Consider the following 21,754-nt stretch of genomic DNA (forward strand, 5'->3'; position numbering starts at 1 on the left):
ATGTGTTTGTGTGAGTATATGTATATGTGTGTGCATGTGTGTGAGTGTTTTCCTCTATCCCTTTCCACCTTAGTTTTTTTGAGACAGAATCTCTCACTGAGCCTGTAGCTCATCAATGTCTAGACTGGGTGGACAGTGAGCTCCAGGATCTGCCTGTCTCTCCCTCCCCAGCACTGGGATAATAGGCAAGCCTGTTATGTGCCATTCCATGTGGGTGCAAGCCATCTCCCTGGCCCCTGTATTTTTGAATTTTGATACAGGGCCTTGCTAAGTCCCCAAGGTTGGCTTTTAACTTACTCTATAGCCCAGGCATTCCTTGAATTTGGCGTCTTCCTGCCTCAGCCTTTGGAATATTTGGCACTACAAGTTTGTGCCACCCAGGTTTGCCTTAGTTTAACATTTTGTTTTGATTTCTTTTGTATGTAGTTCAAGGTGAGCTGATACTCATAGCCCAAGTTGGCCTCCAACTAATGGTAATCCTTCTGCCCCAGTCTTCCTAGTACTGAAATTATAGGGGTGAGCTACCACACCTAGTTGTAGCTTAACATTTTAAAAAACTGATATATTGCTTCTTTATAGATTGCGCTGAGCCTGTCCCTTATGTCTTTCAAGAAGCCAGTGGTCTCGGGTGCCCTTGTCTTTCAGTAAAAGCAGGCATCTTGACCTTTCTAATGATCGAGCTGGCAACATTACTTCAACCTTCTGGTTTTGTTTTAGTTGGAGCATTGCCTGACTATCTCAAGCAATAATCTTTTGTTTATATAAAGTTTGACAGATTTCTTTTCTACATTATGTAGGCACTTTCTCTAGTTCTATTATTTTGCATTATCTTTCTAGAAGTTTGAGCCATAGGTTCTCTATTCAAAATTGGACAGTATTTTTCCACTCTCCTTTTTCTTTCTTTGGGTAATCTTTATGACATCCTATTCTTGGGGATGGAGAGATGACTCAGCAGTTAAGAGCATTAACGGTTCTTCTGGAGGACCCAGGATCAATTCCCAGCACCAACATGGTGGCTCATAACTATCTAATTCTGGAGGATCCAATGCCCTCTTCTGGCTTCCATCTGTACCAGGAACTCACATGGTACACAGACATACATGCAAACAAGACACCTACACACATAAAATAAAACAATAAAATAAAATCTCCCCAAATAATTTTTTCTTTAAAAGATTTAATTTTTTCTTTGTTTTACATGTATGAGTGTTTTAGATGCATGAATATCTGTGCACCATGTGCATGCCTGGTGTTCGAGGAGGCCAGAAGAGGTTGTCAGGTCCCCTGGAACTAGAGTTAGAGACTATTTTGAGCCTCTACATGGGTGCTGGGAATTGAGATCCAGGTCCCTGGAAGAAGAGCCAGTGTTCTTAACCACTGAGTCACTTCTGGCCCCCAGGTTTTCTTTGCTTTTCAGAATTTCATGCATGTATATGTAGACATATGACATATCTGCATGTTGATATGTCTGCTCCCTTGTTTTGCAATATGAATTATATCTTTTAAAACACAAGCTTTCTGTTTTTATGTTTCCTCTTTGAAAATGCTCTCATTTCTGGCTATATTAATTTTTCATATCTGCTTGGATTTATTTAATGGGTGAGCAATATGTGACCCAGCAATGAAAGTTACGGTGTAACTTATCAGTCTTATCTGATTTTCTAAAAATCTAATATAATTGCTTCCCCAAAAGAAGGGAGTGTTGTGTTTTCTATCCTTCTTACCCTGTAATATCCTGATAGTTGGCTTCTTCATCAGTTAAATATGGCAGCTATTATTCTGGTCATAAATCTTATGCCAACCAAAAAGCTAAAGGTGCATTTTCATTTCCTGAGGGCTTTACTAAACTTGGTATGGTTTCAATTTGCAAGTTAAGTAGAAGTGAGTTGTAAAGCTCCAAGGGAGAAGGGGTGTTTACAGAAAGAGATGCTTTTCATATTTTCTTCTTTATTAAAGATTAGGTGCTACTTAGTCTATAAAAATTCTGAATATACTCTTTATAGAAAATAAATGTACAAAACCAGACTCTTCAAATTTGCATGAGGACGGTAGTCCAACTCAGTCCTTCAAGATTATTTTCAGTTGTTTTTGAGAAAGGTGGTGTTGCATGTAGCCAATTAAGAACAAATAGTGTCAGAAAATTACTAAATCTTTAATTCAGTAAGAGAATGTTAGAAAGGAAAATATGAATTTCCAAACACCGTCTAACAGCTGTTGAGGGACATATGCTGTGTTTGTGATGTCTAAATATTCCTCTGATTCTTTCTATCTCCTAGTGACTGTTCTTGCCATCTTCCATGAACTTCAAGTTGATGTTGAACTCTATGCTCTTCTCTTCGGCGAAAGTGTCCTCAATGATGCCGTTGCCATAGTGCTGTCCTCGTGAGTGTCAATTTTCTTTTTATACTTGGAATGGTACATTCAAGGGTACTAGCTGCTGAAAGTCAGTTGTTAAAGTACATTATGACTAGAAATATTTGAAACAATGAGTCTTTTTTCCTTGCTCTGGCAGGAACATACATTTTATAGATAACTTGGAAAAATGCATGGAAAAAAATGAAAGAAAAATTGATATATATTCTCATATCAAAATAATTCCTATAAAAATCCAGGACTGTTCCTTCTGCTTTTTTGTTGGCCATGTATTTATATAATAGTCATTTTAATGTCTGTAATTTTATTATCTGTTTTAACATTATAACACAAATACATTTTTACTTAGGTTTAAGTTTTGAATTCAAAATTGCACGAAAAGGTTTGTATATAAATTCTGTTCTTTGCCAGGCAGTGGTAGCACACAGCTTTAATCCCAGCACTCAGGAGGCAGGAGCAGGTGGATCTCTGAGTTCAAGGCTAGCCTGGTCTACAGAGCTAGTTCTAGAACAGTGAAGGCTACACAAAAAAACTGTCTTGAAAAACCAAAAAAGGAAAAATAGAAAAGAAAAAAAGAGAAATTCTGTTCTTACACGCTAATCCTTGTTTTCCTTGCTCCTGAGAACTGTTTAATAAAAAAAGTTTCTTTCATGTCTCACTGTTTCTTCAAATCCAGTCACAGATAGGGATATATTTTTATTTGCCTCTCATTTCTGTTTTTATTTTTAACTTTTGGCAGTTTTGGGGATTGAACCTGTAGCCTTGTGTGTGCTAGGTAAGTGCCCTAGCATTGAACTACATCCCTAGCCACTCAATTTTTATCTTGGAAGTAGCTTATACATAGGTATATTCTAGCTATATTTTCACATCAAAAGATTTTTTTATTCTTTGCAGCTTGTGGTATTCTCTGTGAACTGCATTGTAATTTTTTTTTCTCTCCCTCAATCTTTTACTACTGGATATTTGAAAAACTTTCAGTCCTTTGCTTTCCCAAAGGAAGTTGAAGTGTTTAACCTAGAGCTTTCTTCAATTGGCATAGGCATAGGTATATGGTAGATTAAATTTCAGAAGTGACTGAGATTTGTGGTTGCTTTAAAGGACAAATGCAATTTTAGTTTTATTTAATATTAGCAAGTTGCCAGTCAAAGGATTGTATTATTTTATACTTGAACTACCATGATATGAGACTATCTTTCCTCAGCGCTTCCCCAGTAAACTATTATTCTAGATTTTATATTTTTGCCAGCTTGATAATTGAGAAACTATATTGTAGTTCAATTCATTTTTCTTATTTACCATAATCACTTGAGAAATGTTTTTATCTTAGATGTCTTAAATGTACTTTTCTTGATGATAATTGTTGAATGAGCAATGCCTTTTATCTAAGTATAGAAATTGCTGTATGTGTTGTTACAAGGTGTTTGCAGGTGGAAGATGTTCTGTACCCCTGATAACTAAGGACATATGCAATCATATGGGCAGCTACCTTCACCTTATGCTAAAACTTGCCATGAGCAAGAAGAAGAAAAAGCCCTTTACATTTTCTCATTAATTTAACTTCTCTCCTTAACTTCTACTTTGTTAGTTATACAAGAGTCATAAGTCACGGATTCTGTTTTGCACAGCCCGACTACCACTGTTGCCTTACTGTGCAATGAGAAATTACCCTTTCAGAAATAAAACACTAACCCCTTCAATGATGTGGATAGCAATATTTTAAAGTTCAAATCCCTTTCTGTGAATGCTCTATGTTTAAGTGTTGCTTCCTTCCCTGCTGTATCTATTGCCAGAATTTTTTATAACTAAATTAAGAAATGAAACCTAATGGCTATAACTAATATTGATGCTGATGCTAAATGTGAGTACCTTCAATAATGATAGGTACAAAATAAAAGTTGTATACTATATAAAAGGAGGAATAGATGGATAGTGTAATTTTAATTTATGTATTTCAGAAACATGACTTGATAAAGATCATTGAAGCTTCTAGTATATAAGTACACATGAGACTCCCAGTCCTAAGTGCTACTCCAGACAATTATTTTACTGTTTAATCATCTGCTGATAAGCATTCCTTTCTTTTTGCTCTAATGAGTTAAGAGTCCAAAAAAAAAAAATCTTTGTTCTGTTCTGTTCCTATCTTAAACTGTTGTTTACCGTGCCGTACATTTTCCATCAATGAAGTAACCCATTTTTGTAACTTTAGCATATGACCGGTGTTAAGAAAAATGTATACATCGAACATCGAAAACATTTGTGTTTTAGTGATGAAGAAATATGTTCAAAAGAAAAGGCTTTTCCATGGATGTTCTTACAAAGGGCCATACTCCTCCATTGCAGCCTTTCTCATATTGGGTTCTGTGAGTGAATGAAGCCTTCTAGAAAACAATTTGAATGATTTCTTTCTCTTAAGGATAATACATAGCTAGTACCTTTCTGAATTGTTAACTCATGCCATCTCTGCTGCAGCCTTCACGGGAGGTACCATTGTAACAGGGGAGCTGTAAGCTATAGATGTGTCGATGGAGCTGAGCAAACGAGTTCCTGCCCCCAAATGAGAGGGAAAGCACTTGTGTTGCCTGGCCATGGAGGTTACTAGAGGGAGGTATTCAGTGGTATATTGACACTCACTTTGCATTCACCTTTGATGTGTTTCAAAGGGTGTTAAGTATACTCTACTTGTATTGCATCCCCTTAGTTTAGTAATTGCTGTTTATATTCTATAAGGCAATTTTGTGTGGAGAGAATGCCTTTCTGAGAGAATTGTTTAGCAATTAACAGATTAAGGCAACCCTTTTAAATTTATAAAATTTATTTTGGAACTTATTTATGTTTCTGTTTGGTGGGAGCCAGTTCTCTCCTTCCACCATGTAGGTTCCAGGAATTGAGCTCAGGTCATCAGCCTTGGCAGCAAGTGCCTTTACCCACTGAGCTATCTTGTTGATCCCAAAGATATGTTTTAAAGTAAAATTTATAGGCCAGTATGTAGCCAGAAGCTTTTCTCCCTGCCTGCTGGTACCCAAATAACCAGTCAGAGGCTTAATATTAATTGCAAACTGTTTGATCTATGGTTCAAACTTATTGCTAGCTAGCTCTAACATCTTAAATTAACCCTTTTCTATTAATCTATATTTTACCATGGGGCCATGGCATTACCAGTCTGCTGGCATTTTGGTCCTTGGGCAGCTGGATGGTGTCTGCCCTGACTCCGCCCTCTTCTCCCTGTCTCTCTCTTGGATTTCCCATCTGGCTCTTATCCTGCCTTACCATAGGCCAAAACGGCTTCTTTGTTTGTTTGTTTGGTTGGTTGGTTTTTCAAGACAGGGTTTCTCTGTGTAGTTTTGGTGACTGTCCTGGATCTCGCTCTATAGACCAGGCTGGCCTTGAACTCACAGAGATCCACCTGGCTCTGCCTCCTGAGTGCTGGGATTAAAGGTATGTGCCACCACCGCCTGGCCACAGCTTCTTTATTAACCAATAGTAACAACACATATTCACAGTGTACAGAAAGACCACCCCACAGCACCAATGGCTATAACCTTTTAAAAAGTGAGCGATATTGCCATATTTCTCTCCAGAAATGGAAGCTGTCTTGGAAGCACTTGATCAGCACATAAAAAGACTTGTAGCTACAGTAATGCTCTGTTTTGATGAAAATAGCACAAAGGCGTAGACCAAAATATATAAAAGTCACAAAGATATTCTTCCATGCTGCTGAAGAAAGAAATATTAGGAGCAGTTTTTGAAAGTCCAGTTTATGTTTTTGTTTTCATTTTCTGTTGTACAGGAATGAAAAAACAGGGCCTTTTGCATGCCTTTTGTATGCTAGGCAAGTGTTCTGTTAACTGAACTTTATCCCCAGGCCCTAGAAGCAACTTTTAAAGTCTAGCAATGGGCAAATGGTTAAATAAATTATGCTGCTAATACCATTTTAAATTCTTAAATATTTTGGTTTTGTAATTCTTGTTTCATTGCTCATTGAAGAAGTAGAGTTCAAAACCATGGGCTGGTATATAGCACAGTTGATTGACTGCTTGCTTAGCACGCATGAAGTGTTGGGTTCAATCCCTAGTACTACATTAAAACTAGTCCTGGTGGTACATACCTGTATTCCCAGTACTTGGCTGGTGAAGGCAGAAAGATCAGTAATTCAAGGTCATCCTCAGCTACACAGTGAATTCAAAGCCAGACTAAAGTACTTATGGAACCATGACTCATAAAGAATTCAAAACATTATGCATGTGACAAAAAGAGAAAATAAATACAGAAGGATAAAAGACACATCTGTTAAGGCAGTAGATGATGGGGTGATTTTCTCTTGAACCATATGTTGCATTAATATTAGGATTTTTTGAAAAGTATTCATGTAAATATTTATGCTACAAGATGGAATGTGTCCTTATATGGAAAAAAATGAGTCAAGATTTCAACCCAGAGGCCAGCATTTGCCTAAAACAGAAGACACAAGCCATCTCTCCAGCCCTTTGTTCTTTATTTTAGTGATTAAAGAATAAAATAATGATTAGTGTGAAACTGTAATTTAGACTAATCCAAAGGGAGCAACTTCAGGAGGCAGAGCATACATATTATGTTTCATTGAATATTTTGAAAACAAATATTATCAAAGAGGATGAAGGTTGAGAAGTTGGCCAGGTGAGGTTAGCTGTGGCTTGTTCTGTCTCTCTGATCTTCCAGTGTTCAACCCAATACCTGGCTCAGGTTTAATTTTATTAATAAGAAATTTTAAGATTCCTGCTACGTTGCAGTAGAGAAGTATGGTTTTCTTCCTGTAGAATGTATTCTAATGTTACATAGCATAGTCATATCACACTTGTAGGTGGAGTTTTTCTGTCCCACCAGTCAGTTCTGTCCTACCAGCTAGCTCCCCAAATAACCACAGAGACTTGTTATTAATTATAAGCTGCTTGCTTAGGCTTGTTACTAACTAGCTCTTAACATTTTAAATTAACCCATTTCTATTCCTTTATTGCTGCCACACGTAGCTTTTGACTTGTTACCTCATTTTGTACATGTCCTGCTTCCTCTGCCTCTGGCTGGCAACTCCTGAGACTCTGCCCTTCTTTTTCCCAGCATTCTCCTAGTCTGGCTCTAACACCCAATCTCTTCCTGCCCAGCTATAGGCCAATTAGCTCTTTCTTAACCAATGGGAGTAATACAAATTTACAGTGTACAAAGAGTGTTCCACTGCACACACTTACAATGGTGTGACCTTTTATGTATATGCAAACTTATTGTGCTATTAAAAGCCATTTCACATTTATTAAAACAATATATACTCTTTTAGTTCCAAAGTGATCTAGTTACTTTGAGCTTTTAAACACAAATGTATAAAAATTTCAACTCAGATTGAGTGTTAGAAATTTATTAATGCTGTTACTAGAAATTGATGTGCTTTAATGAAATAGATACTAATTAGGAAATCATATTTTGGTCTTGGTTTTTAACAGTTTAATCTGGGAGATATAAAAAGAACTTGTCATACATGGTATAGGTAACACACTTTTTAGCCCTGAACCAGAAAATAATTGTAGTAAGCTCAGGGTGAATTCATTATGTTCTTAGGAATGTGTTTTTTTTCCCTCTTCTTTGACATGACTTGTATAGTGTCTTCGAGTCTGTACTGTTCATGAAACTGGTGCCTTAATTAGCTGAGATGAGAAGTGGTTCAGTAAGAAAGAGTAAACACTGTTAGCGGAGCCCTTCTGGTAAAAGTGGGTTTCTTGGTCATTTCTATTTCCTCGGGTGACTGTTATAAAAGAAGCTCTTTTCAGACCAGCTTTGGAATTTGAGTTCAAAACAGAGATTGTTCATTTTAATTGCCTGGCTTGACTGGTTCAGAGTGACTCTTTCTTAAGTTGAGGGTGGAGGATCCAGCTAGGTATGCCCAAAGTCCTCCAGAGTGGGTCCTAATTCCTTGGAAGACCTTTTGAGCCCATTTGCCTAAAGAAGTCTGTTTTAATGAGTAAATACATATTAGGTATTTGGCCCATTCTGGCAGTTTAAAAGTTTTTCCATAAGAGGACATATGCAATGGGGTTGAATATTGAGCAATGTTCTTTATATTCTTATGCCTCTTCAGGAAACAAGTAGGGTTTTCTTTATTTTCATTAGTATAGTAGGGTTTTGGAGCACTCAGAACAGATAATTCTTCTTTTTTTTTCTTCCGGTTTTTCGAGGCAGGGTTTCTCTGTGTAGCTTTACGCCTTTCCTGGAACTCACTCTGTAGCCCAGGCTGGCCTTGAACTCATAGAGATCCGCCTGGCTCTGCCTCCTGAGTGCTGGGATTAAAGGCATGTGCCACCACACAGGGAGGGACGGGGGCGGGGGAGAGAGACAAAGAAAGAGAGAGAGAGAGAGAGAGAGAGAGAGAGAGAGGGAGGGAGGGAGGGAGGGAGGGAGGGAGGGAGGGAGGGAGGGAGGAGGGGAGAGAGAGAGGGGGGAAGGGGAGAGAGAGAAAGAAAGAAAGAAAGAAAGAAAGAAAGAAAGAAAGAAAAGAAAGAAAGAAAGAAAGAAAGAAAGAAAGAAAGAAAGAAAGAAAGAAAAAGAAAGAAAAGCTCAGTATTGAGGATGAAGAGGAAAAGGAGGCTTGGTACAGCTTTTAAATAGAGACCTTTACAGTGGTCTGCTCCTGAAAGCTATGTTTTCTTGCTAGCTGTATATACTGCAGGATTCTTTTTTGTAGCCTTTTGTAATTCACATAGAAAGAGTTGGATGTAGCTGGAAGTTTTCCTGTATCCTGCCTGGTCCTGCAGCTGCTCAGACCCAAGTAAATACATAGAGGCTTTTATCAATTATGAATTGCATGGCCATGGCCTATGGGTCAATTTTCTTGCTAACTAGCTCTTATAACTAAACTCAGCCCATTTCTATTAATCTATATGTCGCCACGTGTTCCATGGCTTTACCTGTGTGCCATTACATGCTGCTCCCTGGATGGCAGGATGGCGTCTCCCTGCCTCTCTTTTCTCTTCCTGTCTGTCTGCTTGGATTTCCACCTGCCTCTAAGCTGCCTTGCCATAAGCCAATGCAGCTTTATCGACCAATCAGAGCAACCCATATTCACAGTGTACAGAAAGACATCCCACAACAGTTGGAAGTCTCTTTCTTCTTCTGATTTTGTCATTGAAGTTCTATACTAGAAAATGCTTCCATTTTTTTGTTTTTGTTTTTTGTTGTTGCAGTTTGTCACTGTATAGCCAAGGCTATCCTAGAACCAGAGTTTCTCCTGCCTTAGCCTCTCAAATGCTGAGTTTGCAGGTGTATGCTATTATATCCAGATTTGGATAATATTTTAAAAGTAAAAGTTGCTACTAGAATTGAGAGCAATCTTGTCTTTTTTTTTTTTAGCTCAATAGTGGCATACCAACCAGCTGGAGACAATAGCCACACCTTTGATGTCACAGCCATGTTCAAGTCTATTGGAATCTTCCTTGGGATCTTCAGTGGATCTTTTGCAATGGGTGCTGCTACAGGAGTGGTGACAGCTTTAATATCCTTTTATTCTCTTTCTTTTGTCTTCTTAACCTACTGAGGTAGTTTAATGAGGCATGGTTCTTCCTAGTTCCATGGCTGGAATTACTTTTATTGTTACTAATCTTTTAACCAAGAAGTTTTTCTGAAAGCAAGAAGCAATCTTTGTTACACGTCACTTAATGAATTCCATTGTTTTGCATAGGCTCAGTGCCTTAAAATGTGTGTGGGGAGCAGGGTCTCATGTATTTCAGGCTGGCCTTGCATTTCCTATGGAGCTGAAGATGCCTGGAAGTTCTGGTCCTCCTGTCTCTTCCTCCCAAGTGTTAGGAATATAGACATACACCACCATACCCAGTTTGTGCAGTGTTTAGGCTTAAACCCAGGGCTTTGTGCATGCCAGGCAAGCCTTCTACCAACTGAACTGTACCCCCATCCCTCACCCCCTCTTTATGTTTTTAATTTAATTTTATGTATATGTCTGTTTTGCCCATATGTATGTCTGTACACTGTGTGCATACATGATGCCTGCAGAGGCAAAAAGAGGATGTTGGGTCCCTTGAAACTGGAGCCACTGAGGGTATGGGTGCTTGGAGCTAAATCCAGATCCTCTTCAAGGGCAGCCAGTATTGTTAACTACTTAGCCATCTCACTAGCCCCTACTCCCTTTTTTGAGACTGTTCTCAAATTTATGATCTTCCTGCCTTAGCCTACTTAGTGCTAGAATTGCTGTCCTGTACCACAATGCTAAACTGCCCCTAAACTGTCACTGCAAGAATCTTTGACTAGATGCAACTATCCCTTTGAGGATGGATTTTGAAGTTCTAGATTAATTGGTGTGAAGTAAATAGACTCCCCAAAGTCTTTGGGTGTTCTCTGCTGCTGGTCATCTTTGTCACTCTTCTCTCCGTGCTTAACAGGACAACAGAAACTGTGGTTCCTGGGTGAGCACATATATGTATTCATCCAGAGCCCTGGCCTGGGAGTCCAAAGGACCTGAGTTGTAGTCCTGATACTGTCACTAGCTAGCCAGGAGAAATATAGGCAAATGATTCTTATATTCATTCAGGAGACATTTGCTGATTGCTTGCTACAATCCAGATGCCGTAGTCTGGGAATCAAAGATAAGACAAACATGGCTCCTGCCTTGCAGACACAAGTATGATAGAGGTTTTGACATTTGAACCCTGGATCTCAGTGTAGGAGAGTGGAAAGTTGGGAAAAGTGAGTAGGACTAGCTATAAATCTTTTTGAAAATTTATTTTTTTATTCTGTGTATGTGTGAGTGTATGGCACATGTGTGCAGGTGTCCCCAGAAGCCAGCAGAGGATGTTGACTCCCCAAAAGCTGCTGAGTTATAGGTGGTTGTAAGCCACCCTCACAGCCCAACTCAGGTCCTTTGGAAGAATATCAAGTGCCCTTGACATTGAGCCATCTCTCCAGTTTCAACCAACTATAAATCTTTTAAGACGCTTTCATGTAAAACACAGGTGTGCTTCTTTTTGAATACTCTTGGTTTTATGCTGGGAGAGAGTACATTCCTGAGTTGTTTGTTTGTTTGTTTTGGTTTTTTGAGACAGAATTTCTCTGTGTTAACAGCTCTGGCTGTCCTGGAACTCGCTTTGTAGAACAAGCTGGCTTTGAATTCATAGAGATCCTCCTGTCTCTGTTTCCCAAGTTCTGGGATTAAAGGTGTGAGCCACCATGCCCAGCTATCATTCATGGCTTTTTAATTAGTGAACTGAGGCATAAAGGGAAAAAAACAGGGGTTGAAGGGAGCCAGTACAGGCTGTGTCTCTTCTCTGCTACAAGATCTTCAGGGCTAGGAAGTGTATCTTGTTTATTATTTATTATGGTGCTAGTTTATGAATTGACTCTAGATTCTAGCCCTAGATTTATCATAACTTGGCACAGGCTCTTCCACTATCACCCAGCATACACTTTTTTAGATTAGTATAGAGTGAAGTGCCTTAGTTTCTTCATCATGGGATGAATGCTTTGTATTGCAGATGAGTTAGAAGATCAAATAAATGTGAAACTCTGTGGAAGTTACATGTTTTTATAAATGCAAATTGTAATTATGGAAACTGTCATGCTTTGGGCCCCAAGTGAATAGAGTTTTGGCATGGTTGTGTTTCAGTGTGCTGACCTCATCTCTGTCTTTTATTATGTGTTTTCAGGCAGAATATGTCATACTCATAAATCAGTAGGAACATCTAATTTGTGAGATTTTCTCACGGATAGGAGGGCAGCTCCATAAGATTTCATTCTAAGAATTTCTTACCATTTTACTTTGTGCCTTTTGTGTTAGAGAGGCTCAAGAACCCTTCCTGAACTTTCACAACTACCTTGAATTGACTATTATTTTCTAGTTATATTTGTGTGTTACTATGAGATCTTGTTACCAAGCTTAACAGTCTTACGTGACAAAGTTCACCAAGTTGAGGGAGTTCCAGCTGCTGGAGACGGGTCTGTTCTTCTTGATGTCCTGGAGCACCTTCCTTTTGGCTGAAGCCTGGGGTTTCACAGGTAGGTGACTTTCTTTGCATTGTAAGCCCCGATGAGGAGTGACTTAGAGGGCTCCTTTCCTAGTCAACCAACTCCTTTAGTGTTTGAACATACTCATCATGGTTGGGAGTCAAGGTGGAGGTGCAATGCAAGGAATTCGTTCCTCCCAACGAAGTAAGTCAAAGTAAATGAAAAGGTCAACATTATGCATGGAATCTACGTCTGTAAATAGGAGACTTTGTCTAAAATTTAGGAGCCCTCCTTTTCTGTGTTTGCAGGTGTGGTTGCAGTATTGTTTTGTGGAATCACACAGGCACATTATACGTACAATAATTTGTCCACAGAGTCTCAGCACAGAACGAAGCAGGTAAGAGAAACTTTATAAACAGTGAATAACATTTTCCTTCTCTTGGCAAAACAAAAGGTTTTAATTTTCAACTTAAATATTTGTGATCATTTCAAACTAATGTCTTCTCTTCCCCTGACTCTAGAAATGGATGGGGCTGGCAGGTTGCAGGATAACAGCTTCTAGGGCAGCAGTCGGTCAGCAGAGTAACCAGAGGCTGTTAGGATTGGACTTCTGAAAGCTAGTCAAGTGGCTTCCCCTTCTCTTAGTATCTTCCTAATCCAGTGGCTGCTAAGAGGAATGATTTGAAGGCCCACTGTGACTTGATCAGAGTTTCTGCTGGCTGTGCAGTGTAGAAAAGGTTGACTTCTTATCTGGATCTGCTGAGCTACACAGAGACTAAGCTTCCTGCACTCTTCATTCAGGCCCTGTATTACTGCTCCTTCCAGGAGCCTCGGGCTGTCATTGACTGGGCACCGCATGAACAGGCTACCTGAAAAGAATCCTGACGGAATTAGGCGTATTGTTTTTCTGTCTTAGGAGACATAGAAGACCAATTAATAAATGAACTGTAATGTCTACAATAGGAATGTGGGCATATTGGATGACGGTAGTAAGAACTAGGAACTTCCAGTTTTGCAGAAGGCTAGAAAAGGTGAGTTGAGTCTAGAAAGGACCAATAGTAAAGCAAAATAGTAATCCTTCCCTTCCTCAAGCTACATGCTTTCCCCAACACTGCAAAAGAAATTAGGCTCCCCCTCCAGAGCATTTATATGGAGGTTACAAATCCCTTTTGTCAAATAATTTAGTACACTGAATGTACAGCTGTAAAATAGCCAGGAGAGTGGTCTTTTTTTAGGTGGCAAGGTAGGGCATAAAAACAGCAAGCCAAGAGCTTGTTGGTGACATGAAACTTGCATACAGAAAATACATATAACCAGAAGGAATCATAGTGCGTGGACTTGGAATTCTACATTGTACAAAACATCTGGGAAGACAGTAAACAGTTTGAGACTGGAGGAACTGGATGTTATCGTAGTAGAAATGATGCATCTAAAGGATGGGAACGATTTGGGTGGCCTGGTGGAAACAGACGTAGTCCTTAGGTTAAATTTGGTCTTGGCTATTTTGTGAACTAGAACGTTCTTATAATTTGAAATGGTTAAGAAAAGCTCAGGAGAGTATTTTTTGAATAATGAAAGCTATATGGAACTCAATTTTAGTGTACATTACTAAAGTTTTCTCAAGCCAGAGCCACACTCATCTTTTAATGTATATATAGCCTATACAGCTTTTGTGTTAAACTGGCCAAGATGAGTTGTGACAGAGACTTTGTGCCTGCAAAGCCTATAATATTTACTCTCTGGCACCTCATGGGGTTTGCCAGTTCCTGCATTCAGAATTAGAGCTGAGACTCTGGATCCATTGTGGCTCTCAACACTGATTCTACTGTTTTCTGGCTATGTGATCAGGAAGAAGTTAGAGAATTCCTCCGTGTTTCAGTTTTGTACTCTTAAAATGGAGATATAATAGTACTTTCGTCCTGAGTCATGAGATCAAAATGTGATGGTGTGCATGGAGTCTCTACTTAGTATGGTAATCAGGCTTATAGTAATAATGAAAGAAACTGTACTTACAGCCATTAAGCAAGCAAATAGGATATAGAATATATTAAATCATTCATAGAAAAATATATACCTATTTTAATGTTTGCCCTTATTTGGGGTAATAAGCCAACTCTGCTTTTTTGTGCAGTTTTGGAGATTGAACCCAGGGCCTCTTATTTGGTGGGCAAGTATTCTACCACTGAGCTGTATCCCCAGACCTTCCAACTCTGCTTTAAAAAACATTTCTAACTCTGCTTTTAAAAAGAGTAAGTAAGCCAGGCATGGTGTGTACCTGTAATAGAAACACTTAGGAACTGGGGAGCTGGCTCAATAGGTAAAAGAGCTTGCTGTGCAAGTGTGGAGACTTTCAAATCTCCAGAATACATGTAAAAGTTGGATGCATAACGTGAGTGTCTATAAGCCTAGCGTTCCTAAAAGAAGATGGGAAGCAGAGACAAGAAAGTCTCAAAAACCTGACAGTCAGCTAGCCTGCTATCCAAAACGGTAAAAAAAAAATCAACAGAGAGACCCTGTCTCAGAGAAGGTGGAAGGCAAGAACTAATACTTGAGATTGACATCTGAACTTCACATGAATTCTGTGATATATGTGCCTGCACAACACAGCACACACATAAACACATGTACTTAGGAAATGGAAGAGGATAATCTGGAATTCAAGGTCACCCTAAGCTACATGGTAAAACTCTGTTCCAAGAATCCCATCCAAACAACAACAAAAAACAAAAACACCAACAAATTTGCTCAAAGCCATAGAGCTAGCAAGTAGGGGAAAATGTGGTTTAAGCCTAGGCATTTCGACTCCGAGCTCAGATATCTTTCCTGTTGTTGTGGGGCAGATGGCTCCTGAGAAAGGTCAAGGAAAAGTAGAGCTGATGGAGGGCCTTCACTTTATTGGAAAATTCTCGTACCCCTGCAGTGGAAACAGGGATGTGAATGGGTAGACCTTGACAGGCATCAGGGGAGGGTGCTAGGTTCATACTGTCATAGAGCAGCCCTATTTCCATAAAATAGAAGCTAAGACCTAGTGAAAAAGTAAAGGTGACAGACAGCACCCAGTGATATAACAGTGGTCATGCAAGATCCTCCGCCAGGGCAAAAGTAGCTGAACTGTTTTGTAATTTGTAGAGGAAAGTATCTTGAAACTCATTTTAAGTGAGACTCACTCGGTGGAGATGAGAAATGGGCATGAAGTGCTTGCCACTTAGGCTTCAGAATCATGTACAGAAAGTGATGGAAGCTAGGCTAGGGCATTTCAAAAGAAACATGGGGTTTGGACGAGAATAGCCAATGATGAGGACTGAGAAGGGAGCTGCTGGGGGACAGGAGGGCACACCATTTCTGGCTCTTTCTGTGGGTTTGGAAACACCATCTCTACATGTATTCCCCTCTGAGTCACATGCTTTCAGGTGTGTATATGGGCTTTACATATTTAAAATGTCTGTTACTCACGTTTTCAGTGTGACACTTACTTATTGGAACCTTTTAAATTTCATTTCAGTTGTTTGAGCTTCTCAATTTCTTAGCGGAGAATTTCATCTTCTCCTACATGGGGCTGACGCTGTTCACCTTCCAGAACCATGTCTTCAACCCAACATTTGTAGTAGGAGCATTTGTATCCTTTATCATGTGTCTGTTTTGAAAACAATTTTAATTGAGATCTTCATGTGGTTGATAAAATATTTAAATGTGTGGGTTTTTTTCTGAGAAAACAAGTAAGCATATCAGCTGTTTTCCCCAATTCCATTCTAATCATTTTTCCCATTCTATTTCTATTTGAATTTATTGCACAAAAATGGTGACAGATTGGAATGACAGAAGTCTCTTACCTCTCTGCCAACCTCAAAGGTAAAAGTGTTTGTCCATCAATAGGCACAGTGCCACCTGACTAACCGCTGTGAAGGTGGGAAGATCTGAAGTGTCAGGCCATCGTAACACACTCCTGTCTCAAAATCAAATTTGAAAGTGGAGTAGTGGGGTAGCTTGGCAGCAAGCTGCTTCCCTAGGAAACCCCTGACTTCCGTCTCCAGCACAGCACAACAGAAGGAACAAAAACTGTCCTTAGTTACTAAAGGAGAGAGAGCAAGCTTGACTATGGGGAAGAGTTAGCATCTATGGCACAGGGCAGTGCGGCAAAGATGAGGAAACTTGAGTAAGGCCATATTCTTTCCCGTCTTTTCTCTGTCATATAAATGAGTACTTTCACCGTTAAAGCCAACTTGAGGGGCTGGCAAAGTGTCTCTGACAGTAGAGATGATTGTCACCATGACTGACGGTCTTAGTTCATTCCTTGGGACCCTTGGGATGGAAGTTGAGAACAGATGCCTGCAAGTTGACTTCTGACCTCCACACTTGGTGGCATGAATAATAAATGTAATAAAATAAATAAAAAGTAAAAGCAACTTGAAAGAAAGGATCTGAGAGCATGAAAGACATCCTCATGACAAGATGGGGACAGGTGGACTCTGGAGTTTATAGAGAAACTGGCCTCTGCGCAGGGCAGCTTCCCCAGTTGGTGAAGGAGATATGATGAGAAAGTGGAGCTCCTAGCTGAAGGCTTCTGTATTATAAAGTAGGAAGTGATCTTGCCTGCTGAGAGTAGGATAGCCAGGTGTACAAGTTATTTGTTGTGTAAGAAATAATCTGGAAACTTACCATTCTTTACCTCACATGGTATCTGGGGGTTAGAAATCCTGGAATATCTTAGCTGAGTGATTCTGACTCCATAGCCTTACAGTGATATGGTTTGCTGGTATGGTGCTGAGGACTGATCTAGGGCTGGAGGAGCCATGACAACCTCACTCATATGGCTGTCAACAGAAAGGACCATCTTTCTGCAGGACCTAGCCTTAGAGGAAGTTTCAGCATGGATTCCCAGAGTGAGTGAGCTGAAAGAGTCTAAGGATGGAAGCCAAGGTACCCTTTATAGACCAATGTTGGAAGGGAAATCTCATCATCACTTCTGCAATATTCTGCTGGTCATACAGACCAACTGTGGTACAGTGTGAGTGGGGATCACACAGTATAAAAGGAGGCAGGGGTCATTAGGGACCATCTTGGAGGCTGGCTCCCCCAGATAAGTGTTTGGGGGAAGATAGAAAGTTTGAAGTAGTCATGGAGAGTTAGGAGAAAATCAATCAAAGAATTGCAGTCCGATTGCTGAGCATTAAATGGGGACCCATTTGACTTTGAGGAATAGATACTTGCAAGATACCAATCTTCCGTGTCGTGTGACTCTGTCCAGGAAGACTTAACAGTAAGCACAGGACAAAAGAAACATTGGGCCCATTGAGGTTTGTGGTTTTGTTGAGTGAGTGTGATGGAAAGAGAAAAGAACAAAATAGATGTAGACTGTGGGAAGAGTGTCTCTACAACATGGAAAAGAAGTGAAGTGAAGAAAGAAGGGGGCTGACCATCAGAGGCAAGACTAGAGTGGTCTTTGGACTGAAGAGCCCAGGGAGCTGGACCATCAGAACCGGGTACTTGAGATGTGGAAGGAAAGATTGCAGTCAGGGAAATGAATACTTAAATAAGTGATTTTCAAAAGAAGCATTAAAAACACTTAATCCAGATTCTGACAGAGAGAGCAATAAATTAAAAAAAATGAAAACCACACAAGATCAATGTTAGAAAGTGAGATTTTATTGAAATGCTATTCTGCAGTCTTCCAGCAAAACAGCAAAGTCCTGTCAATAAGAGAGAGCCTAAGCCTGAAGACATCGCTTCAGAGCTCGTCACTAGTTGAAATTTTTTGAATAGCCGCAGTAGTTTAATCTGTAGTAGTTAACCTAGAAATAAGGTTAAATAATTGCAAGGTTTCTGAGTTTGTTAGGACTTGAGATTATCAATAAAGAATCTATGAAAATGATTCTTTTTGCAGGGGAGCTCACAGACTCTAGACCGATAGCTGTGGAACCTGCATGAGACTGGACTAGGCCCTCTGCATGTGGGTGACAGTTGTGTAGCTTGGCCTGTTTGAGGGCCCCTGGCAGTGGAATCAGGATCTGTCCCTGGTGCATGAGCTAGATTTTTGGAGCCCATTACCTGTGGTTGGACATCTTGCTCAACCTTGATGCAGCGGGGAGGGGCTTGGTCCTGCCTCAACTGAATGTACCAGGCTTTACTGACTCCCCATGGGAGCCCTTACCCTTTTGGAGGAGTAAATGTGGAGTAGGCTGAGGGGGAGGTGGGGGAAGGGGTGGGAGAGGGAATTGTAATTAAAAAAAAAGAAAAAAAAATGATTCTTAACAGGTCAAAGCTGTCCTGTCTCTGGTAGCCTGGGTTATATTTGGTTTTGTGTGACAAGGACTCAAATTGACCCAGGTTGAAATGAGTGAAATGAGACAGAAGTTTATTTCTTGTGTAAAAGTCTCAGCTTGTATGACTATGGAATTGTTATGAACTTGGGCAGCCTTGGTGCTGCTCTCCGTAGGGAGTTACCCGAGTTCTTGTGGTCCATGGCGTCTGACCCTTGTGCCTCCTAATTATCTTTAAGTGTACACACCACTTGCACATAGCAATGCTGGCAACACCTACCTGCAAGGGAAGCTAAGAATCATACTCTTTATCTGGGTGGCTATGTACTCAAAAATTGGGGCTAAAGGGGAAGAGGGTCTTGTGCTTAGAAGAACAGACTAGGTACAGATTTTTGAAACCTAGCAGCTGTTGCCACACCGCCTCCCATGCCTTTTTGCTGCTGTTACATTTTCTTTTTCTTTTTTCTAATGGAATTACTTCCAAAGACATTTTAAATTTTAGTGTATCTTACATTTATGAAAAGAATAATGAAGATAGCACAGAAAGCTGTCCTATAGCCCCCACCCCAGTTCCCTGTTAGCACCTCACATCAGCGTAGTACATTTGTCACAAGGAACATGCCTGTAGCAATCCAGTAATTCAACTTCATGCTCATCCTGAGTCTCATGGCCTTCCTCTAGCATGCTGTTGCTATATCAAGGTCCTACCCAGGACAGCACATTACATTTGCTGTGTACATTTCTTTGGCTTCCATTTGACTAACGGTTCCTCAGTTGTTCCTTAATTTTAGTGAGCCCTGAACAATTTGAGAGTACTGACCAGGTGTTTTGTAGAGTGTTCCTCAACTGAAATTTGTCTCATGTTATTTCAAGGTCACACTGAGTAACAGGTATTTTGGGAGGAATACTAGGGAAATGAAGTGTCGTTGCCATTGTGTCGAGGACACGTATTTATTAACACGTTAATGTAGTTTCCCCATTGCAGGGTTGCTCATCTTTTTCTATCTTGTCCTGCTTGGAAAAGAAGTCACCCCATGCAGCCCACATTTAGGGACTGTGGAGTTAGGGTTCCTCTCCCCGAAGACTAAATGTTTACAAAATTGCTTGTAATTCTTTACATAGGAGATTTATCTGTTCTCCCTCACTTGATGTTTTCTCCAGTTGTTTATTTCTGGCATCATTTATTTGAACAATACTTATTTATTATTTTATATATTGGATTATTTACAACATTTTTTAAAGTTTTATTGTTCAAACTGTCCCAACTTTAGCCATTAGAAGCTTGTTTGGTAGACCCCTGCTTCCATTTGACATGCCTTGTCATCGTGGTTTGGGGACTTGGGTTTTGTTTTTTAACACTTCTTACTTTCTGGAAGTATAAGATACCTCTGTTCATTTTGTGCACTTTATACCCAAGAACTATCTATTTCTCCAAGGAGCTCTGGTTCCTCTTATTGGGAAGATGGTATTGGGAACCAAGATCTGGGCTTTGGGTATACTTAGGATACTGGATGTTCTTTCTTATAGACCAGTGGTTCTCAACCTATAGGTCACAACCCCATTGTGAGTCAAACATCCCTTTCACGGGTTACCTAAGACCATTGGAAAATGCATATTTATATTACAGTTCATAACAGTAGCAAAATTGCAGTTATGAAGTAGCAATGAAATAATTTTATGGTTGGGGGTCACCACAACATAAGAAACTGTATTAAAGGCTACAGCCTTAGGAAGGTTGAGAACCACTGTTCTAGACCCTGTCCATGGACAGAGGAAGGTGTTATTCATGTGTATAGTAGGTCATGTACATATACACACATCCATAAATATTTCTGTTTGTAACCATCGGCATCTCCTGTCATGAGTTTGTACTGATGTCTCCAACTGTAAGCTCTTACCATTACCAGTCAACTGTCTTCTCTTTTGGTTTGTACACTTCCATTCCCAGGATAAAGAACTTGACTGCTAGCATCTTCCATTCAGTTGTTTAGTTGTTCAGTTGCAGTATATGTAGATGCTCATGTGCTGCTTAAAGGTGGAGATACATTTGGAGAAGTGTGTCATCAGGCAGTTTTGTCATTGTGGGAGCATCATAGAATACATTTACATAAACCTACATGATATAAGTCAGTTATTCAGAGAAGCTTGTCCATACAGTTAGAACAGTTGATAAACATGAGATATATGAGGCTGTTGCTGCATGCTATTTCACAGTAGACTTATCTTTACAAATGCCATGGGTTATGTGTGGATGTCTGAGAACAACTTTTAAGACTCAGTTCTCTCCTTCCACGATGTGGGTCCCAGGAATTGACCTAAGCTTGTCAGACTACTTACTCTTTGTTTGGTAAGTAGAAAGAATACACTAAAATAATGACAGAAAGCATAATATAGTAAATATGTAAAACCAATAATAATCACTTATTACCAGCTACTGTATACTACACATAATTGTGTGTGCTGTTCTTGTATATGAGGGGCAGCATAGTAGGTCTGTTTATGCTAGATGTAATTAGGCAATAAGAATCTTTCAGCTCCATTATTGTACGGGACCACCGTGGTGTAAGCACTATTCGCTTGAAATGTTGCGAGGTACCTGGCTATATGCCAGTGCTAGTATTGTTAACTAGCACTTCCCTGGAAAACAACTCCATCAACAAGCATTTCATTCTCTCCTTTTTTGGTGAATTTTTTTGTTGTTGTTCATTGTTTTTTTGGGGGGTGGGGTGGGGTGGGAATGAGGTTTCATGTAGCCCAGGCTAGCCTCAAATTCACTTTTCATCCAAGGCCAACTTTGAACTCCTGCCCTCCTGCTTCTACCTCTTATGCCCAGCAATGAGTATATGATTCTTTTTTATTTGGTTTTTCGAGACAGGGTTTCTCTGTGTAGCTTTGCACCTTTCCTGGAACTCACTTGGTAGCCCAGGCTGGCCTCGAACTCACAGAGATCCGCCTGGCTCTGCCTCCCGAGTGCTGGGATTAAAGGCGTGCGCCACCACCGCCCGGCGAGTATATGATTCTTGCACACACCCTTTGGCCTTAGCAATTGCACTCTCTTTGAAAAGTGTTTACAGCCATGCTGCTTTGCTTTTAATATTACATTTCCCTTTCTATTCATTTCAGGAAATATGGTGGGGATGATGTTGTAAACCCTG

General features: G+C 39.9%; 1 protein-coding gene across 2 annotated transcripts in view; it reads left to right on the top strand.

Moving 5' to 3' along the window:
• The window catches only part of Slc9a6 (solute carrier family 9 member A6), a 60,852-nt gene that overhangs the window by 17,986 nt on the left and 21,112 nt on the right, over positions 1-21,754 (top strand). For both annotated transcript variants that reach the window (XM_052739755.1, XM_052739749.1), the window contains exons 6-10: positions 2,277-2,382; positions 9,742-9,883; positions 12,288-12,393; positions 12,651-12,739; positions 15,845-15,958. In XM_052739755.1, the coding sequence (XP_052595715.1) occupies positions 2,277-2,382; positions 9,742-9,883; positions 12,288-12,393; positions 12,651-12,739; positions 15,845-15,958 (557 nt within the window). The remainder of the gene's footprint in view (positions 1-2,276; positions 2,383-9,741; positions 9,884-12,287; positions 12,394-12,650; positions 12,740-15,844; positions 15,959-21,754) is intronic.

The sequence above is a fragment of the Peromyscus californicus genome, unplaced genomic scaffold (assembly GCF_007827085.1).
Source record: "Peromyscus californicus insignis strain IS unplaced genomic scaffold, ASM782708v3 Scaffold_10__1_contigs__length_136768540, whole genome shotgun sequence".
NCBI lineage: Eukaryota > Metazoa > Chordata > Mammalia > Rodentia > Cricetidae > Peromyscus > Peromyscus californicus.